Here is a 26,096-nt window from a genome sequence, read left to right as displayed (position 1 = left end):
CTCTTTATTAAGAAATTTTTAATGCTAAAGGATTTATAAGTAAATATATACTATGAAATTCAACCAAATAGGAATTAAATTATTTTGCTCACTAGTTCAAATAGTTGTTATAATTCAAAATTGCTCAGAAAGAAATGAAGCAGAAAACAAAACTTCTACAAAAAGTACAAAATAAATGCTGCATTTAAAAATATTTGTAATTAAAAGAAAAGATCCTCCAGGGCTTCCCTGGTGGCGCAGTGGTTGAGAGTCCGCTTGTTGATGCAGGGGACACGGGTTTGTGCCCCGGTCTGGGAGGATCCCACATGCCGCAGAGAGGCTGGGCCCGTGAGCCATGGCCGCTGAGCCTGCGCGTCCGGAGCCTGTGCTCCGCAACGGGAGAGGCCACAACAGTGAGAGGCCCGCATACCTCAAAATAAATAAATAAATAAATAAAATAAAAAAGAAAAGATCCTCCAAAACCATCTCTAAATTTTGAAGAATTATTCATAATAACTTGAATGTAATTGAAGTCTAAAAATGTATTACTGTGATTTACCAAATAGGATTACTTTTAATACTGTTAACTTCCAACTAGTTAACAAATTAATGAATATTAAAGCCACTGAAACAGTTTAAGGTTACTAACTGGTATGGTTCACTCTCAGCCAGTGAGAATATCAACAAATCTCTACTTCAAATTTAATATTAAAAAATGTTATAGTGAATCTGATGGTAAACCTAGGTGACAGTTAATTTGAATAACATAAAAAAATTAAATAATCACAAAAAAAGGGTAATGAGATGCCAAAAAATGTTTTATATGAACAAAGCAATAATAATAAAAACAAAAAATCAACTAAGGCTAACTGTATCTAATGGAAGAGTCAAGTCATTGAGATGTATTGTAGAAATATGTTGACAGCTCTACTTCCTGGAACCTTCAAGATGAAATCATAGAGTGAGCATCAGTGAAAGAGGTATAGCAACCAAAATGTTGCCCATCCTGCTCGGGTACCTGCCCTAATGCTTCTGATTAAGTGTTCACGTATTCTGAACATACTGTGTCCCTTTCATCTGATTTGTGAGTAACAAAACAAAATGCTATCGGGGCCAAGTAGAAAAATCTAAAGGAATGAATCATAGAGAGAGGCTGACATCTTAGAAGGTATATACCCCGTCGAGAAGTATTTAAAATTCAACATTTTAAAACACTGTTTTAGCCAAATAATGCACATCTGCAAGCTAAATTACACCTACAATTCAAAGTCCTTTTAGACTTTCAAGGTCTTCTTCAAACATCACTCTTCAATGTCTTCCCAAGTTCTCCCTCTTTAAGTCTATATTTTTCTCACCTATATCTTCATAGCACTTCGTCCTAGCATTTATTTTAATATGTCATGTAACAGGAGCTATTCTTGCAAGTTTTTGTGTTCTCCACCAAATTTTGGGCACAGATCTTTTTTATCTTTAATTCTCCAAAAGCACAAAATACAGTGTTTTGCATAAAAAATATAAATTTATAAAATTGAATCTGAACTCTTACTTTTCTAGTCATGGGACATAAAGTGAATTACTGATTTCAAACAGCCATAGTTAAAGTCCTTGGTTATAATGCAATCTGTGCAATAAAGTTTAGAAGTATTCCAGAAGTGTTAATAAAAGCAATAAATCTAGATTAGAGAAATTTAACATTTAGACAATAAACATCTAGCTTATCATTAAACATACTTTAAAAAAGTAACTTTGTTAGTCACCTATAATAAATAGTAAACATGTATCTATCTCATTTCAATACCCCTTTGCAAGCAAAGTTTTTTTTTCTTAAATATGAGGGCTAAAAAAAAATTCTTGTGCTTATTTTCAAGGCTGCCAAAGTAGAATAAGCAATTTAGAAAAGATATTACAAATATCTAACCAACTAAATAACACAGGCAAAGGTCTAAGGAAAATTCTGATTCAGGGAGTCAGCCTGAAACCTAAGATTAGAAGGCGTAGGATTTTTAAAACTTAAAAAAACAAAAACAACAAACAAAAAACCCCCGAGAGACACAGTATTCAACCTCAACAACTCCTAGGAAAATAACCTCACAGTTGAGCACTAATTCCACCTTGAATGTGTAGATTTGTTTACAAAACTGTCTGCATTTATTGCCTCTGGGTATTCACACCCGTTTTATAATTCACACCCTCTTCTAATTGAAAGGTAGAATCTGTTTTCCTACCCCTTGAATTTGGGCTGCCTTTGTGACGTATTGCCCAATCAAACATGGCAAAAGCCACAATATGTTTGTTCCAAAGCTAGACCTCAAGAGGCCTTGTATAATCGTGTTTCTCTCTCTCTCTCTCTCTCTCTCTCTCTCTCTCTTGCTCTCTCTCAACCATGTGAACAAGCCCAAGGTGGCCTGCTTGATTATGAAAGACACATAGCAGTCTCACCCATTACCCCAGGTAACAGCCAGTCACTCCCTGAAGCACAGACACTTATTTGATTCACAACTGACCCAAGACACATGAGAGAGCCCAGTCAGGACAGAAGAACTGCCCATATAAGCTAAGACTAAACCATAACCTCAGAATTATAAACTAAATAAATGGTTATTGTGTTAAGCTGTTAAATTTTGGTACAGTTTATTATGCAGCAATAGCTTATCAATACATAGGGGAGAAAAGTCATAATCTGACGGGAACCAAAATCTCTGGAAGGTAAGTATGTTGCCAGTGACTTGGGGGCTAAAAAAAACAGTCATAAAAGGAGAAAATTGTAAATAAATAAATAAATAAATGAAAGAAAAGTTAACCTTGGAATTAGGGCTAACGAGACAGATAACAAAAGCAGGTTAGTTGCTTTTCCTTGTGGAGAAACAAAACCTATCCAAATGTTATCTGTCCTTCAAAGCTCAACTCAAATCACACCTCCCAGTAAATTTTTTTCTTATTGCCCTTAAGCATAGTGATCCTTCCTTTATTAGCCATGTATAGAGGTACACTATTGTGGAAAAAGGCCTGGACTTTAATCAGTAAGTCTAAATTCACATTCTGGGTTTACCAGCTATGTATCCTTAGACAAGTTTCCTAGTCTTTGAATCTGATTCCTCATCTCTGTACTGGAATTTAATGGCTCTCAATCCCACAGGATAGCTGTGAGATCTGTATTCTAAATGTGTCAACATATTAAACACAAAGTACAACTCAAAAATGTTAAAGTGAATTTCATTCCTTTCATTCATTCATTCATTCAACTTCAACTGGACTGAATTACTGGTGTATGTCAGACTGTGTGCTAGATACTGGGAGAAGGGAAACAATTACTAAGGAGACCACACACAACTGCCATCTAGTAATAATTTTTCATGTGCATAGCCCCTAAGGTAGAATGAGGTTAGAGATTATGCCTTATATTTCTTCATATTTCCCAGCCGTGTGGTGGGGTATTTTGAATTTAGTAGTTACAAAGATACATGTAGACCATTTGACCAATTAAAAAATAGTAAGATTTCTTCCTGTAAGTTTTAACATCTGTATCTCAAAGCAAAACAAGAGCACCATTGTTCTTGAAGCATAGCTAAAAGAAGACTCACTTGACAGCTCACATCCATTCCTGCTTCCAGCAGCACCTGAACAACTGCTTTGTGACCATTGCGTGCAGCAAGGTGTAGTGGTGTGTGCTTTCGAGTGTTGCAGCTCATTAAGTTAGGGTGTGCACTGATGATCATTTTGACCACTCTAAGCCGTCCATAGAGGGCTGCCAGGTCCAGAGGAGTTTCCAGCTTGCTGTTCCTGATGGTAGGATCGGTGAGCTCTTCCAGGAGAACAGCAACTACTTCTGAGTGTCCATACTGAGCTGCACAGTGTAGTGCAGTTTCATTTTCATTGTTCTGTTAAGACAAAGACATAAAGTGCAAGTTTTCAGAAATTCAATCCTTTATCAAAACCTATATACAGTCATTTAAAACCTAAGATGCTTTGAAAATGTAAGTTTAAGATTTATCTGTTTTAATAAGCATGTCTAATAGAATTTTATATTTGATACTAGTACCTATCATTTACTACACCAAAAATATCACATTTTATTTTTATTACTTCAAATGAAAAAATCAAACTTTTCCCTACACTATATATTCCAACTTCCAAGAGTGATAAATGATTTAGTCATGTTAGTCAGTAGCCCTGCTGGGCCCAGATGGTCAGTGTTATCTGCACTGTGCATCGTGTCTCCATGACATTTGTTAATGAGAGAAATTAATACACTTTTAACAGACTGGCTTTCCAAAAGATAGTTGAGATAGTACATTCTTTGATAATGAAAGATTTACAGAAAGGCTTCCCAAGTTAAGTTTCATTTTATCTTTCGTTTAAGTATAAATCAGTGCTTCTTTTCCAAAGAGAATAAAGACATACTGGCCCTAAGATTAAACCATATCTTTTTGAAATATAATCATGGATTGAGAAGCAGACCATACCCATACCATACAAGTTATAAGGAATATCACAGTATTACACGTTTAGCTTATAAGTGTTTCAGTTGAAAATCAATGAGATTTCCCCAGGAATTTAGCAGAATATAAAATGTTAAAATGGAGAAAACTGAACCCAGTTGCAAGGGAGATGTACCCTTTCAGATTCTTTTGGCAGATGGTGTAGGTATATGCAGTATGACTATGTCAGGAGGCAGAAGGGTCAATCAGTAGAAATGTGAACAAGAAATTTTAGTAACAAAAATGCAATGTCCTAAATGAGGGTTCTAGAGAGCAAGGGAGGATTTCATCACCAGAGTCATCATCATAGCTATCACTATGTGCCAGGCACAGTTGCATTTCATGTTTACTCATCTAATCCTCACTAGGAGATAAATATTATTATCATTATCCCCATTTTACAGATGAGGAAACTGAGGTAGTAAGTAGTTGAATAACTGCCCTTCAATTATACAGCCATTTAGTATTGGGGCCAGAATTTGAGCCTAAATAGCCTAGACCCAAAGTTGTTACTTTTAATACAATCTTCCACAATAGAAACTATTACTACTACCATTTCCTGAGTGTCTAAAAACTTTACATACATTGTCTCCTTTAACTCTTACAAATGAGCCTACAAGATTGGCATTAACATCTCCACTTCATGGATGAGGAAACTAAAATACAAAAAAGTTAAATTACATGCCCAAGCAGATTCAGGATCTTTTGGAACCTGTAATCCATCAGAATCAAAAACCCATTTATGCTCTTTCCACTGTACCACACTGCCTGCCATGTGTTTCTTTACTGCCAAAGAAGAAAAACATGGAGCTAGTGATCTGAAAGCAGAATTTCTATAGATTTTGCCCAAAAGAACACCAACTGAGTTGAAATAGGAAGTAGCTGCTTAGATAGCTGTTCTAAGGGTACAAACCCAAACAAATCTTATCGTTCCAGAAAGTAACTCAGCCTTGCTCTGGATGATAAAACAACGCAGATAAGTAAGTTGAGAGTAGAGAGAAGATTTGAAAACTTAAAAAGAGGAGTGATGGGGGAAAAAAAGCACAGAAAAGTCTTCTTACTACTTTACTTTTCCAAAACAAGTATCAGAAGAGGGCATTTGAAGGCCAAACGCAAAGGAAAAGCTACTCCTTGAAGACAGTCAACAAAAAGTTAAGATCTGACAGGTGGGGAATCCAGCTGGAGGTATTGTTTTTCCAGCACTTTGGGGGAGCCATTCTTGTTCTTAGTTTAAATGTGTTATCATAGTCTATTTCCTCATAGACTGACAACATAGAGGCTTGCACTCCCTGATTTTATTATCTGGCCAAGTTTTATAAACCTGATTTAAAAATCAATCTTATTACCTTAAACCATGAAAATATGATATAGAAATATGCCTCCTTACCAAACCAAATTTCCCGTTGGTTGAAAAGAGATTCAATCTCATTTTTTAAGATATACTACCTCTTTGAGGAAAAGAAAAGTAAATTATGAAACAATACCTCAAAGACCTCTCTACCTTTGCAAAGGCCTTAGCCTAGGAAATTATAAGTGCAAAATTGAAATTTTTCTATTAACTCCAGTTATCACTGTTCAGATCTCAAGAAAAAGTTATTTCAATCTTTCAAGACTTACTCAGGAGAAAATGTTCATAGAGTTTATCCATAATATCAAACACACACTTGGCTTATCACGTCAGTGAAGACCACAATTGTGCTACCTTTACAAAAGGCATGGTTGTATACTCATGTCCATACTCACTAGTGGTCTAAAAAAATCCAATTTGAAATAAATAGGCTGTGATAAAACACTAATTAATAATTGCTAGTACGTCTACATTAAATATTCTTAAACTGTTTTGAATTCCTTCTTTTTTACCAGATGAATGTTCTCTGAAAAATTAGGACACTTCCAGACAATGGGTGGCAGTATGAAACTGGCTAACAAAAGTTATTTACCAAAGATCTTACTTCAAAGTCACACTAATGGAAACTATCTAACACTAGTTGGATTTGAGTTTTGGTGAATGGCAAGGGAATATACTTATGAGATAAGGCTCCTCTGGTTTTTGCTCTAATGTTAAAATACAGAAGAAAAGAGGAAGAGAAGGTGGAAGAAAAGGAAAGAGGAAGGAAAGGCAGGAGGGAAATGAATATACAGAGAAATATAAATTGAAAACACACATAACATCAGAAGAAAGGAAATAAACCTGTTGACAAAAGACAGGAAGGATGTGGCAATTATAAAAACCAAAACCAGGGCAGAGTCCACTTTATTTTCAAAATTATGTCACCCTAAGTTGACAACTAATTCTAAGGCAGTATAAAATGGTGATCCAGGTTGAAGTGCTAACATGTGCTTTTTAGCAACAATAAATCACTCTATCTCTCTTAACTTATCTTACGGTAAAATTAGAATATTACCTTCCCTATAACCTTAGAATACAGCTTATAAACCAAAGGAGATAACATATAGGAAAATGCCTTATAAGATTTAAACATTAAAACATAAGGTAGAATTACTTTTAAAGAAAGCTGTATTAGAAACCAAAGACAGCATTCAGAAATCAGAATGAAACCCTGACAATTATGCATAATTTTAACATTATAACATAGTGTATTACTGGTTAAAAGCTTGGGCTTTGGATCAGAAAAACCTGAATTCAAATACTGGCTGCATTTCTTAGAAGCTGTGATATCATGGGCAAGTTACTTAATCTCTCTAAGATACTTTCCCCATATATAAGGTAGGAACAGTAATTAATACCTACCTCATCAGGCTGTGGTAGAGCTTAGAAAGATAATGTGGATGAAGTACTCTGCACAATGCCTGGCATATAGTAAACACTCCATAAGTGATAGGATTTACCACTTAGAATACCAATGTGCTATTATGGAGGGCTCTGGAATTACAGAGATCTGAATACAAGTCTCAATTTAAGTCACTTAGTAATGTGTGAACTTAGAAGAGTTACTTAGCTTTACTGAGCCTGATTTCCCATCTATAAAATGGAAGTGATAAAAATCACTTCCGAGGATTGCGAGAACTAAGTAAATAACATATCACAGGTAAAGTGCTTAGCACAGTGCCTGGTTATCATAGGTCTCAATAAATGTTCATTACCATTTTCATTCCTGCCCTCTATTGCTTAAATACATAAAGGCTTATAATTAATTAGCATATTTCTGTCCCATTCATGGGAAAAAAAGAAATAAAGCTAAAATCAGAATTTACCTGTGAAAACAAAATTCCTACATCAGAAACTTTTAGAAGAAATGACATTGAATGAGAGAAGTATGTCAGCACTAAAAGCATATATACATAATAACAAACAAAAAAATACTGAAAGCATGGTATTAAAAACCTCAAGAAACTTCAACTTGTTTCCAATAGAAACCACAACATAAAGAGAAGTAAAAAAGGAATTCTGAAGTCCAATCACCTCAAAAAAAACTTTTTTATATTTAAATTGATTTATTCAACATCACAAAAAATAACTGTTTCTCTTTAAAACACACCATTACAGTTATATGCCATTTAAAATATTCAGCTTTCAAATGTAAATAAATTCTAGGGTTTTTCTTTCTTATTTTCATGTCATTTTAAAAATATTGTTTGGAGAAACTAACATTCCCTTGCTTAACCTTGGTTTGTTTTTCCATCTTATTATTTCAGGTTTGCTTTGGGGCATTCAGACAGTTTTAAGAATAACCACCAGATGGCTCATTCCACAAATGATCTTTTAACTTGGTTTTCTGAGGAAGAGTCAGCATTCTCATAAATTTCCTTTTAGCATGATATGCCAATAAAGATAGCCATATCTGTCATTTTTTATAGATTTGAATTAATGAGTGTATTCTCATAAAAAATATTCTGTATTTTGTAACCTGTAAACAGACATTTTATTGCGATAAATAATAATGACAGTGTTCCAGTTAATAGAACATTTTTCTTGATTAGTTCTTTATACAACTGCCTTTTGATGTAAGAAAAAAATATACATTTTCTTCCCTTTGCTGTTCACAGCTGGCAAGTGTTACTTTTTATTCTTTAATCTGAATTTCAGTCAAAGGTCTGCAAAGTCTGTATCCATTTGAAAAATATGCTAATTGTACTTCATTAGATGTGCTTACCCTGGAGTAACCTACTTCCATTGATATTGGATAACTGCCAACCTGCAGCTTAATGCCATATTTGTAATTCAGTTTTTGGACTACATGTTGGTTTTCAAATATAGTTTTACAAAATGGGAACAGTAGGGGGCATGCAGAGCTCAAGATGTTTGTTATCATACTGTACTAGAGGACTGTATTTTACTTTCTGGAATCTGTGGTCTTATTTATTTAGAATATCAAGAATGGCATTACTTTTTAAATATATGCATTATATGTAACATGGATACTATGTACTTGCAAATATTTTGACTTTCTCTATCAGTATCATCCTGCTGCTTTTTTTTACTCAACTTACTCTGGGTGGGTGTGTGTGTATATATATATATATGTGTGTGTGTGTGTGTGTGTGTGTGTGTGTGTGTGTGTGTGTGTGTGTGTGTGTAGATATAGATATAGATATAATCTCTACACGTACAGGAAATTTTTAATTTAATATGTGACTAGCAACTGTATACACTGTATTTTGCATTTTAATTCACAAAGTTGTACTTAATGTGAAAGTGCTATGTAAATGGTAAAGCATTATGCAAATGATAGTTGTCACCATTTTAGCATTTAAAATTTTATTAAGAAAAACTAATTCACATTACAAATGTGAATTCTGTTTCGTCTTTAAATATTTAATAAATATAAAAGGGATGCTTATGTAAAGCAGGCAAAAATACTACAACTACTTCCTTTATGTGGGATTTTCTTGTTAATAAATATCTTTACAAATGTCCAACTTAGTGCCAATGTACCATATACAAATGCCAAAGAAGTTTTCAACTTTCTCCTTTAGGAAATTCAGCAGTAGAAAGGTCTTTGGCAGGGTAAAGATAGAAATAATCGATTTTTCAATGTGTCTTTGGCTCCGCAAAACTCTCGAAAAATCATAGCATGAGCAAATATTTGTCAAGTGCACCTGTTCGTTGACTCTGGAATGCGATGGTCCATGATGAATAAGAATCTTCACAATTTCCACATCTCCTTTCCAGGCAGCCAGGTGAATAGGAAAATAACCTTTGTTGTCTGCTACATTTGTTGATGCCTCATATTGAAGCAGTTTGAGAACTATGTCCCTAAGAAGTAGAAAAACCAAAAGAATACAACAGAAAAGAAAATATGCTGAACAATGCAGCATTTATTAAACAGATAATTATAAAAGTATACTAGATACTGGCTGGCAATTTATAGTAATCATTCAAGGTACTGAGACATACAATTGTGTTTAAGAGTTTGCCTCTTCAGCATTTGGCTATTTTACTTACCTGGAACAAGCCACCACCATACACGCACAGAGCACTGACTAACCATAAAACTACCTAATAGAATTCATTTCAGCAAAATTTATCTAATTTTATTAACAGAACGAATTTAGTCAAATAACTTAAAAGAATACCTCCTCTCATCTTTTGCAAAAAGGGAGTATTTCCAGATAACCTGTATCTGAGATTTAGTCTGAAGGAAGAGTTGAGGTGCAAGCAAACTCCCTGTTTACAAAATAAAGTTATCATACTACCAAGAGTCATTTAGGGAGTTTACACATCATCCCTACAGAGAACTGGAATAAGGGATTGAAGATACATATAAAAGAGAAAGCAGCACAGTAGGAAAGAGACCCTGCAGTATAAGCCCAAGGTTTAGCCATGGCACAGAACATACTTTGAATGTGTGTTGTTTATACTTGTGCACTCTTTCACCTTCCTCCTCCAAGGCTAAGAAATGATTTTAAGAGGGAAATTCATTTATGAGACAAATTCTATCACTGATGCAGTTTCTAATGATAAGATTTCAGAGAAAATAAAAATAAACCTCATTTTAACATTTCTTTTCTAAAATCAGTATTATTTTATAAGCTTTGAATTTAAATGACTTGAATTTAAAGTCTCAGCTATGCAAACTACTTAATGATATGACCCCTAGAGTATTGTTTAGTCTCATTTTTCTTTTTCTTTCCTGTAGAAAATAATATAAATAATAATAAGAGTGCCTATTGCTCAAGACTGGTAAGAACAGTAAACGAGAACATAAAAGAGAAGCCACTCAATAAACAGTAAAACACTATACAAATATTAGTTCTTGCCCCAAATAAAAATTAAATCCTTTAAAAGTAAAAATGCTTCCTTCAGATCACCTTTGGCAAAAACAGTCTGAAAATCAGAAGAAAACCTGAAGTTTGTCCAGTTTCTATGCTTCTTCTCACTCTCTGCCACGTAAAAGTTGTTATATAGGGTCATCCATTCTGAGATAAATAACTTACAAAGTGGTAAAAAGAATTCAATACTTATGAATAACAAAAGCAGCTGAGAACCAGAAGATCTGGTTTGAAGTCCCAACTTTCTACTAGTATTTACTAACTTGGCTACCTTGGACAATTCAAATAACCTCTGTCTCTCTTTCAGATATTGTTAAAATAGAATTTAGAGAGTACATATTGTTGCCGGTCTCAAAGAGTTTTGGTGTAAATCAAATGAGAAACGAAAATGACCGTAAAACTGTATACAATCAAAAACTATTCTTAAAGCAGTTTGCTGCAAGATTGAACAATTCTAGTGATTTTTTTTATCTGAAATATATCAGCATTTAAATAAAAGTTAAAATAATACCAAAGGAAGCACAGTTAAATACCTGGATGTAACAAGTAGAATTTATCCTACAAAAAAACAGCCTTCTCCAAATTCATATAGCAAGAAAGACAATTATGTGAAGGGTTTTAATTTCATCCCTCAAAGCCTAAGCAAAAAAAAAAAAAAAAAAAAAAAGTCTGAAGTTTCTAAAAGCATTTCCTTTCTAGGAGTAAAGAAAAGTTTGATAGGATCATCAATACTATTTTCTTTTACTCTCACTCAAACCATTCAGAATTTCATTTGTTATATGGTTCAATTTTTGTTGACATTTTCTAATAATGTATGTGATATGCATTCATTCTTTATCTATCAGGAAGATGTATGATATAGTGAAAAAACTGACTAATACTGATCATTTGTATTGTATAGTATTACCATCATCTAATATCTAAATCAGAAAAGAAAAACCTGCATGTTTATGAAATTATCTTTGGTGAACACCAAGCTCCTAAATAATTATTTTTATTTCAGTTTTTTTTTAAAGTTTATTCATTTTATTAAATAAATATATTATTAAATTTATTTTAAAATTTAAATTTATTTTAAAATTTTTATTTAAGTTGAGCCTTTCATCTTGTTCAGAGATACCAGCTAATAAACTGGCTGAGATCAGATTTCTAATGTGAAAACATATCTGTGAAATATAAAGTTATATCTTTGATCAAATAAGTGCCTGTTAGTCTTACTGAATCTTAAGCAAAATATTAATCAATATAGTGTCATTAATTTCTTATGATTGTATATCCCTTGTATATGATAAGCAATACGTATTATACAGGCCTTTTTCATCCAGGCTCATCAAGAGCTTATTCAATTTTCAGGTACTTTCTTTAATGTCTAAACAAGAAGAGTAGTTAATACAGGATCCCACCAAATCAAGGTTTTTTTTGTTTTGTTTTTGAGATATAATTGACATATAACATGACTTTAGTTTCAAGTGTACAACATAATGATCTGATATATGTATATACTGCAAACTGATCACCATAATAAGCCTAGTTAACACCTATTTTTAAATTTTTATTGAAGTTGCATCTTATATCTTCCAGAGGTATCCAGAAATGAATATTTTGACCATACTTGGTTACCTGGCATGAAATATTAAGTTATATTAATGAACACTGTCTACAGAATAGCAAGCAAAGAAGTAATCCCTATATCTTAAAGATAAAGTGGCAGTCTTTCTTAACAGCATTTGATAAATAAGAAATGTTCCAAAACACTAAAATAAGTGTAGTTGATGAGATCACAGGAAAAATAATTCCATTTCCCAGGAACAAAACAAAAATATCAAATTAAATTTAATAATAATCCAACTTAAATCACTGCAACATTTTGTAGCTTGAGGCTAATATATGTAAGTTCAGGTAAAAACAGGAATTCTAAAAGTATTGATTTTTGCTACTATGTTTAAGTTGTTTCGTTTTCTGACAGACATAAATAATACTTCTGATTAATATGAAATGTCTTTTAAGAAGTTCAGTATATGTTCTGAGCAAAATTAAATTAATTGGGAAGATTCAACACTCAAATTTCTTTACCTCAACAGCAAGTTTCCCTATAATTAACCAAAGACATTTATTTTGTTCCATCCTCCTGTGTTTGTTGGTAATGCAAAGAATTTTGAAATAAATGTAAATCATCTTCATATGGATGTAGTATTAACAAACTAATGAAATTCTCAAATTCATGAAGGCCCTCTTGATTTCACACTTTCTTGAAGGTTTTACTTCTCCTTAATGAAAATAAAGTTGCAAATGTGTTCAATATGGTCAAAAGCCTTTAGGACAATACACTTCACTTTCTAACTGGAGCTCCTTTATATACTGAATTCACTCTCATAGATTTCCAGATAGAGTGAATAAAGCCAAAGTTTAACTAGTTAATATCCTTATCCAAGAAAGAAGCAATCAACCAAAGATATTTGTAGGTAACTCAAAGGGCAATTTCATGGACTAGATTATACAAATGTTTAGAAGAAGTACCCTTCTTTCATTAGAAAGCCTACTCTGAGCAAATCAAAAGTGCAGCAGATAGTTTACTATGTGGATTCTAGATCCAATTTGAGATACAATTTGGATTATAGGTAATGGAGTCTAGGATTCAAGCATTAAATATTTAAAGAATGAGAAGTGAGAAAATATTTTAACCCTGCACATATCAAATAACATACGTATTTCAAAGATACAATAACAATTTAGTACTGACATTTTCCAAAACAGTAGCCAAGAATTACAATGTACCCAACATAGTTTAATGAGATGGAACTTTAAAAAAAAAAGGAGCAAGTTGCTAAGAAAAGAAGGAGAATTGAAATGAAACATGAATATACAGGTTTAGTAAAACCTTACAGGGAATGATAAGATTATTAGTTAAAAAGACAGGGAGAAAGGAAAGAAGAAAGAAAAGAAGGACAGAAGAAGAGAGGGAAAGAAGAAAGGCATGGAGAAGGAAGAAAAGAAAGGAGGGAGTAAGGGAAGGAGTGAGAGAAGGAGGGAAGGAGGGAGGAAAGCTGGCTAATTGCTATTCAGAAGAGAATTAAGTGAATCAAATTTTCAGTAGAAATAGGTGAGCGAGACAATTAATCCTCCATATTTTGAAAAAGAGAAAAATCTCTAGCCTATCTATTGAAATAATTTATTTATAATCATCGCTAGTTAAATTTGTTCTACTGACCATGTTTTTTCTATCATTTGAAGGTAAAAATTTTCTAATCTGTAATTACAAATGACTCAGAAATCACCAAGAGTACATTACATTTTCTATTGTGTCCTGATTTGGCTAAGTGGAGATGAATTGTTCATTATGAAATAATGTATTTCAGGTATAAAATGCTGCTCCACTTGTGGATTAACTACCAGTGATAAATAAGAACTCCCAATAAAACATACAAAATAAAGAGGATACAGGCTTAATTTGTAGTATGAAGGCCATAGATTTTTATTTTTTTAATTTCTGCACTGGGTCTTAGTTGCGGCACATGGGACCTTCGTTGCGGCATGTGGGATCTTCAGTTGCAGCATGTGGGATCTTTTAGTTGTGCCACACAGGATCTTTAGTTGAGGCATGCTAGATTTTAGTTGCAGCATGTGGAATCTAGTTCCCTGACCAGGGATCGAACCCAGGCCCCCTGCATTGGGAGTGCAGAGTCTTAGCCACTGGACCACCAGGGAAGTCACAAGGCCATAGATTATATAATGGAGGGAAGGGGAAAGCGTGTGCCCAAAGCAAAAGAATAAACTATAGGATTTATTTGTAATAAATATGTAATATTTCTTCCAGCTCTATAATTCCATGAACTTCAGCTTAGAAATCGTAATGCTTATGAAAACAACCTAGAGCTGATGGATACAACAGCAGCAGGAATAAAGATAGAAATGATGTGTTTCTATGCTGACATAGAAGAATGTCTATGACATAAAAAAATGTCTTTTGCTTGGGAGTAATACAACACAATAGTTAATTACCTATGCTAAGTGAGAATAGCAAAGACAAAGAAAAGAAAAACCATTCTCCTCTGGCTCTGAGGTATATTCTATGACACTTTTTTATCTGTCAAATATCTTTTTTTATGCCAATATTTAAATCAGCATTCCATGAGAACACACTACTTGTTGATAATGGAAACAAGAAATACATAATGTGACAGAGAAAAACCAACAAGAATTTAGAAAACTGATGTGCATACAGCCACAGAGGAGATATAATGTGAAGTACTGGTAAAAGCATACACTTGGAACTAGAACACTTAGACTCTAGAAACAGCCCCACCTTAATAACTAAGTGGCCACTAAGTCACTTATCCAGAATGGTCTTGTTTCTCCATTTATAAAATGAACGAAGTGAGGGGGGCAGGGTAGGATAAATGATCTCTAATTTTAAAAGTCCTTGGTAACTTAAATAATTTAAAATCAAGAAATCTCATACTCTAGATGAAAATCCAAATTTCAGAATTGTAACATCATAGTACATAACGGAGCCACAAACAATAATAAAACAGTGTATCATAAAATGTTATAATTGGAAGTAACAACAACAAATATCCAGCCACTGTATTCAGTACACTGAACTGAGGCCTAAATAGGTTAATGAAATGGCTCAAGGTCACATAACTAGCAGGGAGGGAGAGATGGGATTAGAATTTTCCTGCTTTTTTCCAATACCTACAGAATGACACTAAGCAAAATCTTTCTAGAAAGAGTTTAAAAGAAAAGATAAATGAGACCTTTAGATAAAAGCAAAGCAGAGATATATAATTCTCAGAGAACATCTGCAATTAAAGAGATCTTAAAAGATGTACAGTCAAATCCTCATCTCTTTATGATAATCTTAATGATTGCTATTCAATCACCTAAATTATCCTCACTTTGTATACTGCCAATAAAAACAGAATTATGCAAGAGGCCTCAGAGAAATATATCTCAATGGTTAGAACTTCACAGGATGTCATGTTAAACCAAAAACATTTACTAAAAACTTCATTGAAAATCAGGAAGGGATATGTCCATTTGGGGACAATGTTATTTTGAGAAATACTTATAATGCCAAGCTGAGATAGAACAAGAAAAGTTGTATAGCTCAAATGGTCAAGCTCAAGATCTTCTGTCCATTAGATTTGATAGTTTGTCTTCCCCATTGGAACTAAGAAATATGGTATCACCCTGAATCTACAACTAAGATGGCCAAAAAAGCCAGCTTGGGCTTATTTAATAGATTTCACTCCTGATGACTCAGGTACAAAGAAGAATAAATAGTAATTCCTTTAAAAGATTCAGATGTTAGGGATCTGGACACATTTTCCACTCTACAGAAGGATAGCATATAGCTGAAAAACACTCAGCAAAATAAAAAGTTCTAAGTTAGATGGTATAAGTTGATATAATAAAGAATCAGGAGTGGATGAAAAGAAATGTAATTTGGGAATTCCAATACTGAAAATCTAAGTGATGAAACATTCAGTTCATGGTATTTTATATAATTTGGATGATTCTTCAAACAGAATGATAATGTTCAATTTATGCAATAAGTTAGATTAAAATGTCATAATGATAAATAATGAGAAAAATGATGTTTCTTCCATGAGAGCTTTCAGGCCTTAAAATGTGATCAAGTATAACTAAGTCCCTTGTGTCTCAATTCACAGAATGAAAGAAATGTTAAGTGTGAAAATAAAAGGTAACTAGCACTTTTAAGGCAGTAATTACCACATCTAATAAAACTGAAGTGAAATGAAATGATCCAGATCTGAAAAGACTAACTTGAATCATTAAAGCAAAGGAAAAACAGATAGGAGGGGAGACACATGAACAGGGTCACTTTCCTTCGGAAAAACAGGTTAAAGAAATTTAAAACCTGAAAGACCATCCATGAATGACAAAGACAAAGCATTTTAGCTTAGTTTGAGGATTTTGAAGTGGTTCATGTAAGTGCCTATGGCTTATAACAGCAAGACTCTATTGAAGAGTTCACTCCTAGTGAATAATCCCATATTTGGTGAAGACACCCAAAAAAGTAGGGAGGTGTCATTAAGTGATGTATCCCATTCCCTCACCAAAGGTACACACGACTAACATGGTTCTGTCACTTCTTCCATTTTCCCTGTGTGATATTTGACTTGACTTACACTCTGCATGTAATCATCTCAGCAACATTCCTACCTCTTTCAACTTGTCAGGTATTGAACACCTGGTGCCTCTTCAAATTCATCTAAGCCCAGGGGACTCATGGCAACATGAGACAGGTACCATCAGACATAATTAACTTCATCACATGTAACTAAATACACAAAGATTTCCAGTCCAAATAAGTGGCACTTACTTATGTCCATTTAAGGCTGCATGGTGTAAAGCAGTGTAACCCGAACTGTCTGTGCAGTTCACATTGGGGCCTCGCCAGATGCTGCAAATAAAGCACAAGCACAGAGTTAACAGTTAAGCAGAATTGTGCTTTGAAAAACAAAAAGAAGCCTGATAGACCCACAGTCAGCATCATGTTGCATATGAAAATTTTACTCATGCAGAAAACAACTGCCACCTTTTGTGCATTCCCCTCAGAACAATATCTTCATTTATTTGATACAGGGAAATTATTAGGGAATATAGTTACCTTCAGAAATTAGTAAATGCAGGTCCACTGCCATGCATTAAATTTTGACCCAAAAATTCCCTATCACTTTCTGTCATTACTTAAATATTGGATGCAATTAACATTCAACTATTATATTCTTTACCAAGAATAAAGATTTATGGCACCTGCCTACTCCCTTTTAACATCCTCATTCTGAGATGGCAGTGGTTTATATAAATTATATTTTTGTGTATGTAAAGATTATAAACACTTCTTTCTGTTCCATTCCTACTAAGAGAATATAATACATATTTCATTCTTGAAAATATAATGAAAGATTTGGACTATCACAAACCATAAAAAGATTCTAACAGTTTTGAAGTTATTTTACTATACAATATATTCTGAAGATAACATGTAACTACATGAAAGAATCCATTTTATCCTTGATCACTACAATTACAGAAACTATGTACAGCTTTTGAAAAAATTAGGCATTGAAAGACACTTTTCCAAAAGTAGACCAAAATAAAAAACAAAACAAAACAAACTGTTATCAAAGCCATCAAAACTAACATCTAATGACAAACTAATTCATGTATTCACAAAATATTTATTGTACACCAATTGTATGTCACATATTAAGCTAGGCACTGAGAGTACAAAATCATAATTCACGGTCCTTCTTTATGAGAACAGAGTCTAATGGAGAAGAGAGACACATAAACTAAAAATTACAGAGTGCTAAGATAATCAAGGTACCAGAGAGCACACAAGCATCTCTGAGAAGAGAATGAATAGCTATTCCAAATGAGAGATCACAACTGACTTTAACTAAGTTGAGACAATGAAAATGAGCAGAATGTACTTTTTCAACAGTTATTAAAAGGACAAATCAATAAGATGCAGGGATCAATTGAAGGAAGGAGAAAATAGTAGCACAGAATGACTCAAATTTAATGCCTAAATGACCAAAAGGAAAATGACAACATTAACTAAGATGTGAAAAGACAAGCAAATTTCCTTGGGGAAGACAGTGCAGATGGAAAGCAAACAATGACTTCAGGCTTGGAGACACTGAATTTTAAGTATCTGACATACTTACATAAAAGTAAGGATCTCCAGAAGATTATAAAAATATCTAGTTAGAAGCATGGCCCTGAAGTTAGACCACCTGACTTCAAAAACCTGGCTCCATTACTTGCTGGGGGTAGCCCTGCATGAAGTGTTTAACCTCTCTGAAATTCAATTCCTCGTCTGAAAAATAGAGATGATAATAATAGTACTACCTTATAATGTTGTGAGAATGAAATAAATCAATACCTACAAAGCTCTTACGGCAGTAGTTGAACATAGTACTAGCATCTATTATATTTGTTAGAACATAGTTCAACAAATTGTTAGAACAAATTATTATTAAATAGAAGGTAAAACCAAGAGAGTGCCTGATACCAGACTCTTTAAGAGGGAGGCCATCAGACTCAAATACCTCAGTGGATAATTTGTATATGGGGGCAAGGTGAAACCTTTTCTCAAAGGCTGATATTAATTAAAACCTATCAACCCCTGGTTAAAAAAAAAAAAAATCAAACCTGACTTGGGTAGACAGTCCCAAGTTCAAGGCAGCTCAAAATCTGAAAACCTCCCAGCCCTCACTGAAACTGTCAGAGAACCCATATGAAAGTACCTTGTGAGAAAAAAAAAAAAAAGAAAGAAAAATATGGGACAGACAATAGAACCATGGATATTAACAATACTGCAGGGTCCAGCACAGGAAAAAGGTTATATGAAGGACATTGAGAGTTGTCCAAGAGTAAATAAAACCAAGAGAGAGCATTATACAATTTAAAACAGGAAACTGTTAAAAAAAAATCAAGTTACATAAGAGTTAAACAATTTATTTGGTAATAAAAAAGGTCTTGAGGAAATTAATGACCAAATATAATTAGTAAGTTGTAAGGATTTAACATTATTTTGATCTTAACCTTATTTCAATTCAGTGGTTTTTTCTTTAATGGTAGCTTACTTCCTGAGAATAAAAAAAGTGACAGTTAAACAAGTAAAGTTATAAAATGTGCATATGTTTTACAATTTCGTTAAGATTGTTAGGCTTTTACCAATCTTTTTTTTTAATCAATCCTTGAAGCATTTTCAATCTCCTATTACATTCTTAAAATTCTTATACTTTTGTTCATCCTGCTAGCTCACCCATCTTGCTCTATTAATTTCCACCTCTGTGCCTTTAATCATGCCCTTCTACTAACCTACAATAGATTCTCTAACCAATCATACCTTACCATTCCTCCAAAGCCCTGATCAAGATCCACCTACTCCAATAACTCTTTCTCTAAGTATTGAATACAACAGCTATTTAATAAATGTGTGTTAAATTATATAAATTTAAAAATCAAATAAAGGATTTTTTTTTTTTCTGTACGTGGGCCTCTCACTGTTGTGGCCTCTCCCGTTGCGGAGCACAGGCTCCGGATACGCAGGCTCAGCGGCCATGGCTCACAGGCCCAGCCGCTCCGCGGCATGTGGGATCCTCCCGGACCAGGGCACAAACCCGTGTCCCCTGCATCGGCAGGCAGACTCTCAACCACTGCGCCACCAGGGAAGCCCAAGGATTTTTTTTTTTTTTTTTTGCGGTATGCGGGCCTCTCACTGTTGTGGCCTCCCCCGTTGCGGAGCACAGGCTCCGGACGCGCAGGCTCCGGACGCGCAGGCTCAGCGGCCATGGCTCACGGGCCCAGCCGCTCCGCGGCATATGGGATCCTCCCAGACCGGGGCACGAACCCGTATCCCCTGCATCGGCAGGCGGACTCTCAACCACTTGCGCCACCAGGGAGGCCCCCAAGGATTATTTTTAATGAAAAAATAAGCCACAGGTAAAACAGAAGTGTTAAAACAATGGAATGTACTTATTTAAAATAATCTATGAAATCATTAAAAAAATCCAAAAGAGGCAAAAGAAAAAAAAAAAGCAGAAAAGAGGAACAAAGAATAGGTAAGACAAATACAATGCAAATTGTTAGATGACAGATTTAACCATATCAATAACCATAACCATATCAATAATTACATTAACTGTCAATAGTCTGATCACCCCAATTAAAAAAGAAAAATCATCAGACTGGATTAAAGAAAGTAAGACCCAACTATATACTTACTAAAAGAAATTCACTTTAAATATAGAGATACAAATAGAAAAAAAAGTAAAGGACAGAAAAATCATACTAACACTAATCAAAATAAGCTGAATAACTATATTAACATTGGACAAACCAGATTTCGAAGCTAAGAATATTACAAGGGATAAAGAAAACCATTTCAGAATGACAAAGATGTCGATTTATCTGAAGAATATGGGAATCCTAAATGTTTTTTGCCTCTAACAACAGAACTTCAAAATACATGAAGCAAAAAACTGATACAACTGCAAAGAGAAATAGACCTACCCACTGACACTTGGAGATTTCAATACGTCTCTCTCAATAATTGATAGAACAAGTAAACAGAAAATCATTAAGGGTATACAAGAATTGAATAACACTACCAACCAACTTGACCTAACTGACATCTATAGAACACTTACCCAATAATACCTGAATACATATTCTTTTCAAGTGAACACAAGACATTTACCAATATATCCCATATTGTGGATCATAAATCTCAATAAATCTACAAGATTCAGAAGGGAGACGTCCAAGATGCCAGAGGACTAAGACGTGGAGATCACCTTCCTCCCCACAAATACATCAGAAATATATCTACGTGTGAAACAACCCCTACAGAACACCTACTGAATGCTGGCAGAAGACCTCAGACTTCCCAAAAGGCAAGAAACTCCCCCACGTACCTGGGGAGGGCAAAAGAAAAAAGAAAAAACAGAGACAAAAGAATTAGGGACGGGACCTGCAAAAGAATAGGGACGGGACCTGCCCCTCTGGGAGGGAGCTGTGAAGGAGGAAAAGTTTCCACACACTAGGAAGTCCCTTCACTGGTGGAGACGGGGGCTGGGCAGCATGGGGAAGCTTCAGAGACATGGAGGAGACTTCAGCAACAGGGATGCAGAGAGGAAAACGGAGAGATTCCCACACAGATGACTGGTACCGACCAGCACTCACCAGCCCGAGAGGCTTGTCTGCCCCTCTCCACCCGGGGCGGGCGGGAGCTGGGAGCTGAGGCTCAGGCTTCAGAGGTCAGATCCCAGGGAGAGGACTGGGGTTGGCTGCGTGAACACAGCCTGAAGGGGGATAGTGTGCCACAGCTAGCCGGGAGGGAGTCTGGGGAAAATCTGGACCTGCTGAAGAGGCAAGAGAACACCGTTTCAGGGTATGCAAGGAGAGGGGATTCAGAGCACCGCCTAAATGAGCTCCAGAGATGGGCATGAGCTGCGGCTATCAGCGTGGACACCAGAGACAGGCGTGAGAGGCTAAGGCTGCTGCTGCAGCCACCAAGCACCTTGTGTGCAAGCACAGGTCACTATCCACACCTCCCCTCCCAAGAGTCTGTGCAGGCCGCCACTGCCAAGGTCCTAAGATCCAGGGACAACTTCCCCAGGAGAGCACATGGCACGCCTAAGGCTGTTGCAACATCACACCGGCCTCTGCCGCTTCAGGTTTGCCCCACATTCCGTACCCCTCCCACCCCCCCAAATGAGTGAGCCAGAGACCCCTAATCAGCTGCTACTTTAACCCCGTCCTGTCTGAGTGAAGAACAGATGCCCTCAGGTGACCTACACGCAGAGGCAGGGCCAAATCCTGAACCTCAGGAGCAGTACGAACAAAGAAGAGAAAGAGAAATTTCTCCCAGCATGCTCAGGAGCACCGCATTATATCTCAACAATCAACCTGATGTACGCTGCATCTGTGGATTACCTGAATAGACAACTAATCATCCCAAAATTGATGCAGTACACTTTGGGAGCAACTGTAGACTTGTGGTTTGCTTTCTGCATCTAATTTGTTTCTGGTCTTATGTTTATTTTACTTTAGTATTTAGACTTTATTATAATTGGTAGATCTGTTTATTGGTTTCGTTGTTCTCTTCCTTTTTTAAAAATATATATATATTTTTTTCCTTTTTCTCTTTTTGTGAGTGTATATGTGTATGGTTCTTTGTATGATTTTCTCTGTATGGCTTTGCTTTTACCATTTGGCCTAGGGTTCTGTCTGTCCAATTTTTTTTCTTCCTTTTCTTTTTTTTTATTACTTTTTAATTTTTTAATTTTTCAATAATATTTTTATTTTTTATTTTAATTATTTTATTTTATTTTTCTTTATTTTTTCTCATTTTTCTTCTAAGCCATGTGGCTGATAGGGTCTTCATGCTCTGGCTGGGTGTCAGGGCTGGGCCTCTGATGTGGGAAAGCTGAGTTCAGGACATTGGTCCGCCAGACACCTCCTGGCTCCACGTAATATCAAATGGCGAAAGCTCTCCCAGAGATCTCCATCTCAAGGCTAAGACCCAGCTTCACTCAACAAACAGCAAGCCAAAGTGCTGGAAACCCTATGCCAAACAACTAGCAAGACAGGAACACAACCCCATCCATTAGCAGAGAGGCTACCTAAAATCATAAGGTCACAGACACCCAAAAACACACAACCAGGCGCAATCCTACCCACCAAAAGACAAGATCCAGCCTCGTCCACCAGAACACAGGCACTACTCCCCTCCACCAGGAAGCCTAAACAACACACTGAACCAACCTTAGCCACTGGGGGCAGACACCAAAAACTATGGGAACTAGGGACCTGCAGCCTGCGAAAAGGAGACCCCAAACACAGTAAGTGAAGCAAAATGAGAAGACACAGAAACACACAGCAGATGAAGGAGCAAGGTAAAAACTCACCAGAACAAACAAATGAAGAGGAAACAGGCAGTCTACATGGAAAAGAATTCAGAATAATGATAGTAAAGATGATCCAAATTCTTGGAAAAAGAATGGAGAAAATACCAGAACGTTTAACAAGGACCTAGAAGAACTAAAGAGCAAACAAACAATGATGAACAACACAATAAATGAAATTAAAAATTCTGTAGAAGGGATCAATAGCAGAATAACTGAGGCAGAAGAACAGATAAGTGACTTCAAAGATAAAATAGTGGAAATAACTACTGCACAGCAGAATAAAGAAAAAAGAAGGAAAAGAATGGAGGACATTCTCAGAGATCTCTGGGACAACATTAAACACACCAACATTCCAATTATAGGGGTCCCAGAAGAAGAAGAGGAAAAGAAGGGGACTTACTTAGAAAATATTTGAAGATTTTACAGTTGAACACGTCCCCAATATGGGAAACGAAAGAGTCAAACATGTCCAGGTAGCCCAGAGAGTCCCATACAGGATAAAACCAAGGAGAAACACGCCAAGACACATATTAATCAGACTATCAAAAATTAAATACAAAGAAAATATATTAAAAGCAGCAAGGGAAAAACAACAATTAACATACAAGGGAATCCCTGTAAGGTTAACAGCTGATGTTTCAGCAGAAACTCTGCAAGCCAGAAGGGAGTGGGAGTAAATACTTAAAGTGATGAAAGGGAAAAACCTACAACCAAGATTACTCTATACAGCAAGGATCACATTCAGCTTCAACAGAGAAATTAAAACCTTTACAGACAAGTAAAAGTTAAGAGAATTCAGCACCACCAAACCAGCTTTACAACTAATGCTAAAGGAACTCCTCTAGAAAGGAAACAAGAGAGAAATAAAAGACCTATAATAACAAACCCAAAACAATTAAGAAAATGGTAATAGAAACATACATATCGATAATTATCCTAAATGTAAATGGATTAAATGCTCCAACCAAAAGACGTAGACTGGCTGAATGGATACAAAAACAAGACCCATATATATGCTGTCTACGAGATACCCACTTCAGACCTAGGGACACATACAGACTGAAAGTGAGGGGATGAAAAAAGATATTCCATGCAAATGAAAATCAAAAGAAAGCTGGAGTAGCAATTCTCATATCAGACTAAATAAACTTTAATATAAAGACCATTACAAGAGACAAAGAAGGACACTACATAATGATCAAGGGATCAATCCAAGAAGAAGATATAACAATTGTAAATATTTATGCACCCAACACAGGAGCACCTCAATACATAAGGCAAATGCTAACAGCCATAAAAGGGGAAATCAACAGTAAAACAATCACAGTAGGGGACTTTTAACACCCCACTGTCACCAATGGACAGATCATCCAAATGAAAATAAATAAGGAAATAAAAGATTTAAATGACACATTAAACAAGATGGACTTAATTGATATTTATAGGACATTCCATCAAAAACAAGAGAATACACCTTCTTCTCAAGTGCTCATGGAACGTTCTCCAGGATACATCATATCTTGGGTCACAAATCAAGCCTTGGTAAATTTAAGAAAATTGACATCATATCAAGTATCTTTTCTGACCACAATGCTATGAGACTAGATATCAATTACAGAAAAAGTCTGTAAAAAACACAAACACATGGAGGCTAAACAATACACTACTTAATAACCAAGAGATCACTGAAGAAATCAAAGAGGGAATCAAAAAATACCTAGAAACAAATGACAATGAAAACAGGACGGCCCAAGACTTATGGGATGCAACAAAAGCACTTCTAAGACAGAAGTTTATAGCAATACAATCCTCAAGAAACAAGAAACGTCTCAAATAAACAACCTAACCTTACACCTAAAGCAACTAGAGAAGGAAGAACAAAAAGACCCTCCAAAGTTAGAAAAAGGAAAGAAATCACAAAGACCACATTAGAAATAAACAAAAATTAAATGAAGAAAACAATAGCAAGGATCAAAAAAACTAAAAGCTGGGTCTCTGTGAAGATAAACCATTAGCCAGACTCATCAAGAAAAAAAAGAAGACTCAAATCAGTAGAATTAGAAATGAAAAAGGAGAAGTAACAACTGACACTGCAGAAATACAAAGGATCATGAGACATTACTACAAGCAACTATATGCCACTAAAATGGAAAACCTGGAAGAATTGGACAAATTCTTAGAAAACGACAACTTTCCAAGACTGAACCAGGAAGAAACAGAAAATATAAACGGACCAATCACAAGCACAGAAATTTTGACTGTGATTAAAAATCTTCCAACAAGCAAAAGCCCAGGACCCGATGGCTTCACAGATGAATTCTATCAAACATTTACAGAAGACCTAACAACAATCCTTCTCAAACTCTTCCAAATGATAGCAGAGGGAGGAATACTCCCAAACTCATTCTACGAGGCCACCATCACCCTGATACCAAAACCAGACAAAGATGGCACAAAAAAGAAAACTACAGACCAATATCACTGATGAACATAGATACAAAAATCCTCAACAAATACTAGCAAACAGAATCCAACAGCACATTAAAAGGATCATACACCATGATCAAGTAGGGTGTATCCCAGGAATGCAAGAATTCTTCAGTATATGCAAATCAATCAATGTGATAAACCATATCAACAAATTGAAGGAGAAATCCATATGATCATCTCAATACATGCGGAAAAAGCTTTAGACAAAATTCAACACCCACTTATGATAAAAACCCTCCAGAAAACAGGCACATAGGGAACTTACCTCAACATAATAAAAGGCTATACATGAGGAACACACAGTCAACATCATTCTCAATGGTGAAAAACGGAAACCATTTCCTCTAAGATCAGGAACAAGACAAGGTTGTCCACTCTCACCACTATTTAACATAGTTTTGGAAGTTTTAGCCACAGCAATCAGAGAACAAAAAGAAATAAAAGGAATCCAAACTGGAAA

At 35.2% G+C, this 26,096-nt stretch overlaps 1 protein-coding gene across 5 annotated transcripts in view; it reads right to left on the bottom strand.

Moving 5' to 3' along the window:
• Window positions 1–26,096, bottom strand: part of ANKS1B (ankyrin repeat and sterile alpha motif domain containing 1B) — a 1,156,804-nt gene that overhangs the window by 951,122 nt on the left and 179,586 nt on the right. For all 5 annotated transcript variants that reach the window (XM_060113525.1, XM_060113526.1, XM_060113527.1 and 2 more), the window contains exons 2-4: window positions 17,041–17,121; window positions 9,519–9,675; window positions 3,561–3,857 (exon numbers count right to left, since the gene is read on the bottom strand). In XM_060113525.1, the coding sequence (XP_059969508.1) occupies window positions 3,561–3,857; window positions 9,519–9,675; window positions 17,041–17,121 (535 nt within the window). The remainder of the gene's footprint in view (window positions 1–3,560; window positions 3,858–9,518; window positions 9,676–17,040; window positions 17,122–26,096) is intronic.

Source organism: Mesoplodon densirostris, chromosome 11, assembly GCF_025265405.1.
Source record: "Mesoplodon densirostris isolate mMesDen1 chromosome 11, mMesDen1 primary haplotype, whole genome shotgun sequence".
NCBI classification, from domain to species: domain Eukaryota; kingdom Metazoa; phylum Chordata; class Mammalia; order Artiodactyla; family Ziphiidae; genus Mesoplodon; species Mesoplodon densirostris.
This window is presented reverse-complemented; position numbering and strand designations above follow the sequence as displayed.